General features: G+C 40.6%; 1 protein-coding gene across 2 annotated transcripts in view; it reads right to left on the reverse strand.

Annotated features, from left to right (window-relative positions):
• LOC148041195 (putative glycosyltransferase STELLO1) overlaps positions 1-12,056 on the reverse strand; it is a 46,119-nt gene extending 34,063 nt beyond the window's left edge. For both annotated transcript variants that reach the window (XM_087677803.1, XM_087677812.1), the window contains exons 1-2: positions 10,043-12,056; positions 9,771-9,897 (exon numbers count right to left, since the gene is read on the reverse strand). In XM_087677803.1, the coding sequence (XP_087533929.1) occupies positions 9,771-9,897; positions 10,043-11,742 (1,827 nt within the window). In that variant the 5' untranslated portion in view covers positions 11,743-12,056. The remainder of the gene's footprint in view (positions 1-9,770; positions 9,898-10,042) is intronic.
• Between the last annotated feature and the right edge of the window lie 428 nt (positions 12,057-12,484).

A 12,484-nucleotide genomic window follows, 5' to 3' on the forward strand; every position in this document is an offset into this window, starting at 1 on the left:
CAGAGCTTTAAAAACCCTATTCCTGTGTGGCATGGTCATTACTTCCTTTAGTTCCTACATTGGAGAAGCCAACAACTGCTCTTGAACCTAGACAGTGAGGCTCTTGCCTCAACAGAAGTGCAAAGAAAACACAGAACTGTACCTTCGATGGAATCAGCCCATCATGCAAAGCATTTCCTCTGAGAATAGAGAGAGAGTTGATCATAAGGAGCAAGCTCTACCTCCATACATGAATCGGAGACGAAAACGTACTCTCCATGGCTAATGAAACTGCAGCAATTCGCCCTCAACTCCACCAAAACTTAATTCTCAGATCTGCCCCTTATGCCTATTACGTTTTTTTTTATTGCTCTCTCTCTCTCTCTCTCTCTCTCTCTCTCTCTCTCTCTCTCTCTTTTGGGAATTTGTGCCACATGGCATACATGTAACAATTTTCCCGTTTAAACCTTCCGGTCTAAAATTCTCCATGATCGGTGCAAAATTTGACCTCAGCACAAACTAGAGAATTAATCCTCATGCAAAAACGAAGATAATGACAGAAACACATTCTGGGGTCCAAAAATAATAACTCTCTAAATTTTAGGGATGGTGACCCCTACATTCCTCGAGTTGTTCTGAGCAACTTTTATCATTGCAACCACATCAAAAAGTGTAATGTGGCTCAATTACAGTGACTTTTATTCCGTGAGAGCATTCTTACATGTGCATCTTCTGTCTTGGCCGAACTCATTGTCCTGCACCATCTCCAGTGGCTAAGCACACAGTCCCAAACCACTAGCATTCTATTCTTCAGTGCCCATTCAATATGGAGCCGGTCCTAAGGCTCAGACAAACCATTAGTCCAATTTGTCCCAATGGCTGCCTCTTCTGGCCATGCAAAGATCCTGGCTTATTCCAAAGGAACTCTGGGGGTAAAAAACAACAACAACTAAAGAAAAGAAAAATAAAATATTTATATAAGTAAATAAGGAAAGTAATTGCAAAAAGTATCACCACCTGGTGACATATTCTACAGGGTTCAGCACTTGTCTTCAACATCGGCATTTTCCCTTGTTGTACCTTCCCCTATGCATTGCATGATTTCATCATCTTTGCACTAGGGCGCTTGGCCAAGTGAACAATTTTTCCACAAGGAACATTGCCTAAGTGGCACCTACTGCATAAGCATTCTTCAACATGTAGTATACTCTGCATCCCATTGTACATAGCACCACTGGATGGATCCGAAGTTGTTTCTACCGGCAAATTACACCACCATCCTTCTTTCCATTATACTTCATCACCTTTTCCTCGTCATCAACACCCTCGAGTGGTTGGATATGCTTGTACTATTTTGTGATATGTTGGGTGTACTATCCCTACTCCCATCTTATGCATCACTGTTACTTAATCAGCCACTACCCCTAAAATTAAATTTTCACCACCCAAAAAAAAAAGTTCAATGTGGTTCCATCTATCTTTATAGGGCTTGATAGATCACTGGGTAGCCAATGTGCACCCTTTGTCCAATGCCCCATCCTCTCCAAGGTGATTACTTGGACTGCCTTGGTAAGATAATCATCACCTCTGTAGTCTTGGTCAGACACCAGGCAACCGATGTGCACCTTTGTTCAATACCCTGGCTGATTTGTGATGGGACACCTTGGGTAAACATTGCAGGACTTCCCTTTTATGCTCAATTTTAGGCCCCAAAGGTAGTGTTGAGCTAAAACACACTTTACAATTGATTAGAATCTTTTAAAAACTCCAAAACACGCTTAATCAATGAAAAATACAAATTTGATGCATAGTTTCAGAGAGTTTCAATGGTCTCCCAAAACCCTAATTTTTGGGGGCACCCTTCAACATCTATAAATAGACAAGCTGCCCACCATTCAGCCACATCCTTTGGTGTAGGTTTCTCACTCACTGTGCAGATTTCAATCAACAGTCACCTACGATCTATTGTCCAGCAATCATCGATTACAGCCCATCACTATCCAGCCCTAGACAGCCTGTTTTCAACCATCACCCTTGCTGTTTGGAGGTCTCCATTTGCTGCGTCATCATAGCACCTGATCAACCTACGTTTTTAGTATCTAGTGCTAGGAAACATGCTGCTGCCATCTCTCCCACAAGCAACTACTGCAATACCTATATTTTTGCTATCTAGCACGCTATCCACATCAGCCTACACCTCTCCTATTGTCGCCTCACAGTTCTCTACCTCGGGTGATCAATTTCCAGCCTTCTGTAGTAGTACACTACTATGTTTACAAAATTTCAGCCTCCGCCTCTGCTGTGTTTTGGTGACCAGCTTGCTGCCCTTCATTATTCAATACTCTCTCATCTCCGATTGGTGATTACTACACTTGGGATCCGTCACTCTCTAATATTGCATCTACCCTTGAGTATTTTGTATGCTCTTATATTCATTTACAGCATTCATTCACTTCACACTTTCTTCTCTCTATGTTTGTCTCTGTGTTTGATTTTTGAGTTTTTGCGTTTTGCATTTTAGATTTGAGTTTTGCTTGTCTTTGTCTAAGTCTTTGTGTTTCAGTCTTGGTCGTACATGATGTGTTTCCTCAGTGCAAACCCTAGCATATCTTTACAACACTTTGTCAATCTAGCCAAAGGCGATCCATGGTCACATATATTCAAAGGCATTTTTGATAGAATGGCCTTGTATGCCACTACGAGACATTATGAATAGACATTCAAAGCTGCTATGATTCTTCTTTATTTTTTGAAGTTGGTACTATCAACATCGATATTAGGTTTAGGTTTTATCCAAGGCACCTTGGTGGTAGCTTGCGCACCCACTGCTTGGGTACCCATAGTTATACTCTAGTGGAAATTGTTGTATGTACTATAATGGGACATTATCATTGTATATTGTGTTGTATCAAATCACCCATGATCTAAGAGAGAGTGTTAGCAAATATGTTAACTCATGAGTCAGTCTATGTCACGAGGACATGAAATTTTGAGATGCTTTAATATTGCCGATGACATTTGATTAAGTTATTAATCAAATGTGCAAGGTTCTTTAGCACGTGATACACATGGCAGTTATTTCATGGTAACAAGCCAAGGACCTCGAGGATGCAATGGGTATGAAAGATAAAAGTTGTGACAAGTTGTTCTTTGGCCAATAAGTGTCAATGATGACACTAAAAACTAGTATTAATTAATTAACTAATGTCAGTCTAAGGATCAACAAAGGTTGGGAACCGCTCCAGGTTGCAAATGGCCTTGCCAATTTAACTATAGAGGGGTGGACAAGGTCAAAAGGGCTAAAATTAATTTATTTTGAATATGAATTAAATGGCTAGATAATATTGAAAAATGGATTTAAAAGGATCCTACTTAGCAAAAATGTCCATGCAAACTAGGGAAATGTTTTTGGGGGTTGGGTCTCAGTCATTCAGTTAGTTTACAGCCTAGAAGAGAGAGAGAGGGAGTTGCTGGTCCATTTTTTTATCAGAGAATAGCAATTTGCTGCAGAAGATGGCCATCTAGGAGCCTCAGCAAACACGGGACAATAGGGAGACACCTTTCAAGGGCTGGCAATAGTATTGCTAATCAGATAACGGCATTTTGGATGTGCCTACAGTAGATGACTACATTAAATGCAAGCTACAACAGGTAGCAAGCAGATTTTAAGGTTTTTTCACGAAGGAAAATCAAATTTCTCTCTCATCTTGGCTTTCTCTCATGTTCTCCGATAATTTCTCACAAGATCTCAGCCTTTCTTGGCCATTTGGAGCAAATCTCAACCATATTTGGTGGACAGCGGGAGGATTTCTGCTGTAAATCCTAAATTTCTGTAGAAATTAGGGTTTGACAGTCACCTCGGGACCCATGCCAATAGAAGAAGGCAAGGTACACTGAATTCAGCACCTGAAATTTGTGTAATTGTTAGGGAATTCAAATGCTAGCCCATTCATTGTAAATTGGGACTGTGGTTCCAATTGTGCAAGTCCTAGGTGAAAAGTCAAGGGACAAATGGCCCGAATTGCTTGCTGATTGTTATTATAACAAGGGGATTTTGGAACAACAAAGGAGATTGTGGAATCTCAGCTTGTACTCATTCCAAGCTTGTACCCATTCCACTAGCAATCAAAGTTAAAGAAATACCAAAACGGGTGCTAGTTTTGAATCCAATAGGTTGTCCAATGTCCAAGATTATTAAGGTAAATTATGCATTCATTTATGTTTATTTGCTGATTGCTGTAATGAAGTGCTTAATCGGGAAATTGCCACCCTCTCCAAGAAGAAAGATTGTTTTCAGTCTATGCATGCAAGATTGGGCAGGGCATAGTGTTAAATATGCATGCTAGATTGGGCTGGGCATAGTGTTAGATATTTTAGGCATCTTTATTGTGCTTTATTTGTGGTATTTTAGGGCATTTTATGCCAATTTGCTGGCCAAACAGCTATTGTTTATGGCATATTTATTGCATGTATATTGTGCTCCTCCTCCTTGGTCATTATCATTCATCACCTTGAAGTCCTATTGCAGAGAGGAGCCAGTACCAATGCCTACACAACCAGTGATTCACTATTGTATGCGACTATCTCATGTCTTCGTATACGGATTTCATTCCCAAGTCTTCCTCTCAGTTCTCTTCTTTTGTAGTGTTTTTCTTTTCTATCTGTCTTGCGTTCAAAAGTCTATTTCAACATATATATACACTTCCATTGCTACATCCGCCTTTGACAAGGATAGCCCAAGTGCCTGAAAACACAGCCTCTAAGCACCACCTCGTCTTACCAGCCCAAGGCTATGGAGATCACTCTCAGTGCAACTAATAAGGGCTGACTTAGATGCATTAATGTGTAGTCCGGAGGCAATCCGGAGGCAAGGGCAAATAAGTCCCATGTGGCCATTGCTCTTCGTATCCAAATCGGCCTTAAGAAACATGAAGGGTGTCCACCGCCAATGCTTGCCCCATCAATTATTCCTGTGGAGGGAGAGAGAGTCTAACCACCTCACTATTGGCCACTACACAAGACGACATCATCAAAATGGAGTGAGTGGCCAAGGCAAAGAACAAAGGGCTCAGCGAGCAGCCCTGCCTAGCCGATCAATAAAAGGGGAAGAGTGTCGTGACACCATCATTGAGCAGACTCTTGAAGAGGAATCCACACTGATAGTATTGAAAAGTTGAGACATTCTCGGGCCAAATCCCATGCCTTGCATCAACTGACCCAAGAAGGACCATTCCAAATAATCAAAGGCTTTTTCAACGTCGAATTGAATCATCACCATTTCTTATTTTGTGTATTAGTAAAGATCTTATACACCAAGCCCATCAACGAGATCGGTCGTCAACGCTTCCAAGGCTAAGGAGGACAACATTTTATGGATCAGTTTAATAAGACCATCCTTCCAAGAGGGTGGCATGTGTCCAGATGTCCAAATCTACTAGCGTAACACTATCAAGGGTGCAGCCAAGTGAGTGGCATAGGTCTCAAAAAACTCATTGATGATACCATCCCACCCCAGCTCTCATCTTTAGGCAAATGCAAGATGACATCCATCAACTCATCTTGTGTAATTACTAATGTCTCCATCCAAACTGTCGACAACATCTGATGGGGCTTGATCTTTAATCACAAAACAACGAAGGGCTGCATTGACTACATGAGAAACAAAGGACTGAGATCCAAGCAAGTCCATAAAATAGGTTCTGCACATTTGCACAATTGCTCACCGATCTGTGACCATTCCACAATCGGAGATGCTCAAGTGGACCACATTTTTCCTAGCAAAGAAAGCATGCAAGCCACGATAAGACTTGTCTATCTATGTCGCCCAAAGAAGCAATGACTAAATCATATCTTTCAACTCAAATCTGATAGTTTGAAGTTAACCATTGAGGGTTACAACTCACATGGTCAACGAAGCCTTGTATATAAGCTATAACTTCTCCCACACTTCTGAACAGGTCCTGCAAGAGATAACCCCTGGAAGAACTTCTTTAGAGATGCATCTATCAACAAGACTTCTTTAAAGATGCATTGAAGAAGACTAGAGTATGTGCAAAAATTGAAGAAGCTCTAATACCATGTCAAAAAGATGTGAGCGGGAGACTCCGATCCTCCAACTAGAAGAAGTCCAAGGTGCGGAAAGGATCAGCTTCTTCGGATCGCGAGAAGGGATTGATGGCCCCTTCCTCGATTGCTTTCTAGTGATGGTGATGACAATATCCCTCACGACTCTCCAGTGCCAAAGAGGGAGTATTAGAGAGTGTTGGGATGGGGCAGCGCCTCATCTATACATCTATACATATGCAAAAGATCCAAAGAGCGACTTTCCTGACACATTGATTGAAGTCTGGCAGGTTCAAATCCTGGAGCTAGGATTGACATTCAAGTTCATGCTAGGCTGTTTATTTGACAAACTGCAGGCTTGGCCCCTAGTCTTGAGCTCACATGAGGAGACACTTTGGCGATCTAGCCAAAGGCAGAGACTCCATGGTCATGTATGCTCCAGAGGCATTTTTAACAAGATAGTCTTGTATGCTACTAAGAAACATCTCTCCGAGGCACCTTGGTAGTGGCTTCATCACCCATTGCTTGAGTATCCATGGTTCTACTTGGTGGTTCTATATTGTATGGTTTATGATTCATTCTCTTTGTGCCATTGTATTGTATCAGATCACCCATGATCTGAAAGAGGGTGTTAGCGGATATGTCAGCTTATGTGTGAGTCTGTGCATGTAGAGGCAAGGCATATTATTTAGGATATTTTAAGCATTTTTTATGGTCTTCATTTTGGTCATATTCAGCATTTATTGCTGGTCAACCAACATTAAATGCTATATATTTTTGTCCTATATATTCAGGCTCCTCCTCCTCACTGAGACACTCATTTGCCATCACACATGTGGAGACTCCATGGAGAGAGGAGCCAATACTGTTGTCCACGCAGTCAATGGCTCACTGTTGTATGCAACTATTTTGTGTTGGATAAATGGATTGCATTTCCCGAGCATACATCTAAGTTCTCATCTGTATTGTGTTTTTCATTGTTCTTTCTTTTCCCTTTCTCTTTGGTCTTGTGTTTCAGCAGTTTATTACAGTATATATTTACACTTCCGTTGCTGCTCCACTTTTGACACATCTCCAATGGATATCACTCTCCAACACTCCATTGCTCTATCCTTTGACATTTTGTACATGCTTACCATTATTTACAGCATTCATTCGCTTTAGAGTTTATTCTCTCTATGTTTGTTTCTGTGTTTGAGTTTTGAGTTTTGTGTTTTGCATTTAGGGTTAGAGTTTTGCTTGTCTCTATCTGAGTCCTTGTGTTTTAGTCTTGGTCATACGTGTTGTGTTTTAGCTATACAAAGCTTATCATATTCATACCCCCCCTTCTCTCTAGAGTCTAAGCCCCCCCCCCTTTCCAATCTTTGCTCTTAGGCAATAGAGTCAATAGCTGAATTGGTAATCCTTGTGTGTTCGGTAAGACCTCCTTTGATATTCCAACTTTACACTTTTGGTTAATAATCATAGAGGAGTTGGCATTGGTTCCATAAGTGGGATTGACTCTACATCCTCTTCCTTCAAACGACTTACATTACTAGTCTTTCTACTATTCTCAATCCTTGAACTTACATATGTACAGCAAAGATGGATTCTCAGCCTCACATAAAGTAGCTAAGCAAATAATCATCATTTCTCCCTATATATCTAACTTTGGTAGGGATTTTATTCTAGGTAGTTGAATGTGTTTATGTGACTTGCACATGTGAGATGCAAGTCAATTATTTCACAATGTGGTACCTAGAACCCCGAGATATCAATTGGAGCCAAAGGCAAAAGTTATAATAATTTATACCTAATAGATATTTGGTGATACTCGATGTCAAATTTTTTGTTTAGACGAATTTATTGGCCACTAATACCGGTGGTGAATTAGAGATTAGGTATTAATTAATTAATTAATGTCACTCCAAGGGCTAATAACTACTTAAGAATACATGGAAGACAAATTGGCCTAGCCAATTTAATTATTAATTGATGAAATTACTTTTTTGAGCACTAGAATAATTGTTTAATTTAATATAAATTAATTTAATATGTTGGATAATGCTAAAAATGCAATTAGAAAACTACCACTTGGCAAAACTTACTTATGCAACTGGAAAAAACGTTTTTAGAGACTGGTAAAAGTCTATTCCAACCATTGTAAGAGAGGAGACTATTAGAGAGCAAAGAGAGATTGCTAATGTAATTTGCAACCACCAAGGATCAGTTCTACAACATGTGACAACAATTTAGAGCCCTCCACAAGCAAGTGATAGCAGCCCAAGGTCCTTCTGGTACAAATGACAGCATACAAGAGGGGCACTAGTCTTTCTGAAGGTCCTAAGCTAAAGATAACAACTTCCATGCTTGTTTGAGCAAGGCAACAGTAGCTTTTCACTCTAAAATTTCTCTCTCTACAACATTCTCTCTTATTCCCTAACCATCTCTCAAATTATCTCAACATTTTCGAGTACTTTAAGCCATCAAATGGAAAGAGTTCAGTCAATCTCTACTATAAACCCTAATTTATAGTAAAAATTGGGGTTTTGACAGCTGCCTTAGCAATGTATGCTCAAAATTAAGAGCCTAGGACTTAAATTCCAACAACTTAAATTGAGGAATTTCAAGGAGATTCAAGAGGCCAACCAACCAATATCAAATTTGAGATAGTATTTGTCTTTCAAGGAGTAGGGTGAAGGCCAATCCCAAAGCAAACTAAGAGGAAAAATGATTTGAAAACTTGGTCGTCAATTTTGATAACAAGAGACACTTAGATTAGCGGAGGAGGTCAAAGAATCTCAATTGTACTCCATCCATTTGCAATAAAAGTTAAAGAAATACTACAAGGGGTGCCAAATTTAGGGCCAACATGCCATTCATTGTTCAAGATTGTATGGTAAAGTGTGCATTGATTTTGATGATGTGTGTAGTTAGTACAAGCAATGATCCTAAGGATTAAAACTAAGATTGTATGGTAAAGTGTGCATTGATTTTGATGATGTGTGTAGTTAGTACAAGCAATGATCCTAAGGATTAATTAAGTGCTTAATTAGGTTATTTACCACCTATCCAAGAAGGAAGATTGATTACAAACATACTCTATTTCAAGTGCAGTTTCAGCATCTATCAGTCTTTTGCTCAATAATTTATACATAGAACCTCACAGATTCTTGAGTTGATGCACACAAAATTCATGTGAGCATAAGCTGCACATAGTATTTCAACAAAAGAACCCTGCCTGGACACTAATGATGTTTAAAGCAACGTATGAGAAGCTTTTTTGGTTTCTTGCAGAAACTTTGTTCGTTCAGTGCAAGATCGGGAAGAAAGTCAGCCCTCTAAGAAATCATCAAGAAAAGGATAAGGTTGTCACCATAGATGCTACATCACATGCCCTTCCTAAGCCAAGGTTAATACTATGAATCTTTGGAATTAAAGGTACATTACATCTCAGAAAGCCAACACAAGTTCTAGATTTCTAGGGCCTCCCAAAATTTACTCTAATATGGAGCCATACTAGGCTTGCTTGAAAGATAAGCATCCCTAAAATGCTGCATAGAAAGCCTCACTGATCTTTAAATTGGTGTAAATAAATCTATGCAAATCTATTTCCACCAGTCGACCAGAAAGTATGTCCCCCACAAAGTCATAATCTCAAATCCGGAGCTGTGCTATTCATAGTCACCAGGACTTCAATCCCACAGAGAACCAAAAGATATCAAATGGGCATAGTCATACGATTTCACCTTGTGTAGATTCCACAGCTTGTTCTTATCCACTGATAATAAGGTCCAATAGTTTAATATGACATCATCCTTCATGAACAAGAATCCTTCAGCATTTGGGAACTTCTCAAAAATAGCTGGCAATGATCTGCAGAGTGCCATGGTCAGACTATTTCATTGTCTATCCTATACAGATAGGTCAACTGATTTTCTCATGAAATGACTCTTCACAACTTGTAAACAAAACAAAACAGACACATGCAGCTATGTTATTTGGCTTCATAAGCCCTTACTTGTAACTTTGCCGCCAATCGCTTTCCTCAACACCAAAATCAGCATCACTGTGATCTGAAAGTAAAATCACACTCTTAAATACCCGTCCATAGAGCATTTTCCACCCAAGTGCTGTATGGTTGTAAGGCCATGAGCACTCCAGTATCAACACAATATTTCCATAGAATTTTCTCCATTTAATTAAATTTGCTTCCTCCAAGGAAACAGACGTGGTTTCTTCAATGCCCAAGTGAACAGATGGAAGCTTAGTAGGGGTAAACTCCCTGTGCTCTTCACGGTGAAGTAAAGTTATGCCTCTATCAACTTGTAAGTCAATCACCCTGGGATGAACATAACCAACAGAAACAAGATCTTGAAGCCATGCTGCTGTGAAGATGACATCTTGAGCACCCCAAAATCCTGCTTCTGCCATGGAATGACTCAAATGCAAAGCCCTTTGTAAAAGTCCTAACTTCTTTGACCTCCAAGAAACCAGAAACTTTGTTAACCTGCCAACATTTTTATGAACATCTTTCTCATCTGCATAAGAGGGTGGTGCGATTCTGTCAAATCTATAAACAGATGGAGGATGAATGGTTAAATATCCTCCAATTTCCCACAAGAGCCTCTGTGCCCAATACCCTCTTAATATATCGGATGACTTTGTGCTCACTGAAACTGGGAGCATTAGAGCCCAAAATGCTGTGGAATGGAACAGAGTATTTAAGCTATTCAAAGGAGCCATTGTACCAGGAGGAAGAGCAACTGGAGGTGCATTGAAATCAAAGTTTATAACAAATGGTTCAATTCCAGATTTTCTTGTACGGTAGAAGACTGAATCCACATCAGGCAGCCCCATTGACAGACCTTGTTGTATAAAGTGATTCCCACTTAGGACCTGTCCGTACCAAATTTCTGGATCTATCTTTCCCACCAAAGAAAGTGGCAGACCTCGTGGCCAGACTGACCTCTGCCCAAAATGAATGTATGGATTCACACAAGTCCTGTTTTCAATTGACAGGTATTGCAACATGGGCTCTCGACGACTGTTGGCACCACTCAATTCAAGATCAAACGCCTTGCTCAGGCCATCTCCAAGAACAGATGAATTCTCATCTGCATCGTATATCTTCTTTGCACCATGCTGGATTGCAAACAGATAACCAACACTTTTCCGCACAAAGGAATTGTCTGGAAGGTGGGCAGTTATCCGATAGCCAAAAGATGTCTGCTGCTGAGGTGATAAGTAAATGACCCCGGTCACATTCCAATCATCGGGAGTTTCTGACCCTCCAATGGCCACAGTTTGCCATCCTGGCAGCTTGGCGAACGCATGAATCTCTTCTGTGGGAGGACCCGAAACTGCCACCACAATCCAATTCTCTGAATGCACAGTAGAATACTTCCCGGTGTCCACAATCTTTTCAACCTTCCTAAAGTTAGAAACAGGGTAAGGAATCCCCTCAGCTTCCTTTGACAGCTGGGACTCAATGCAGAGAAGTGCACCCGTTTCGCCGTGATTCCGCACAGCTATCAGAATCAATGCACTGAGGCACAAAAGGCCAGCAATCAATAGCTTAGGTAAATGGTCAGTTACTCTGTCCCAAAGCTTGCCTTTCTGAGCACGATGCAACAGTGTAGCATCCTCCCCCTCTTCCTGCTCATCGGCGGTAGCCTTGGGATCCTCGGCGTGCTTAGAACTCTCCTGCTGGACCAGCATTGTTCTGTGTTATGATTTCAGAGAGAGTGATTGCTTTCAGTCAGGTGCGCCATACAGCGACTTTTGTATCAGGTCAAACAGGGCACGGAATCCACTGATGCCGGTTTATTGACCAAACCAGAAAAAGAATGCCTTTGCATCAATCAAGGGACAGATCTGAACCAGGAAGGTTCATTAGTAAAACAACCCCTTCTAATGTAGATAGATCAGAAGGCTGCTCTTGGCTGTGCATCGGGGACAGATGCAGCTAGCCCTGTTGTCGTTGAACTTCACATACACACGTTCTCTCCCTCTCCCCACCCCCCTCTGTCTCTCTCTCTCTCATATGGAAGCTACTTGAAAATGGTCGTTGGCCCTGGCTTGATTGGAAAGTAAGCGGTCACTGTCTGGTGCGCCGTGGGTCTGTGACCCAACAAATATTTGATGTCTTGTTTGCATTAGTCCGTACCCTCTCGTCACTGTTTGTGTGTGTTTTTGTACTTAGAGCCATGACACACTCACGTCAAGTTAACTTAGCCTAGCCGACCTTGAAGGTTCCATATCACATCTATATCTATATCTATATTATAGTATTAGTTATTTTTATACTATTTATATTTATATTTCTATATTATAATATTATTTTAAATGTGGGTTCGGTAAAATATCAAACCACCAAAATGATTCCGAGCCTAGGCATACCTTCCAAACCTGAAATTTTAAATGTGGGTTCGATAAAATATCAAACCACCAAAATGATTCT

Source organism: Lygodium microphyllum, chromosome 1, assembly GCF_053477565.2.
Source record: "Lygodium microphyllum isolate KBCC chromosome 1, Lygodium_microphyllum_v1.1.10, whole genome shotgun sequence".
Taxonomy (NCBI): domain Eukaryota; kingdom Viridiplantae; phylum Streptophyta; class Polypodiopsida; order Schizaeales; family Lygodiaceae; genus Lygodium; species Lygodium microphyllum.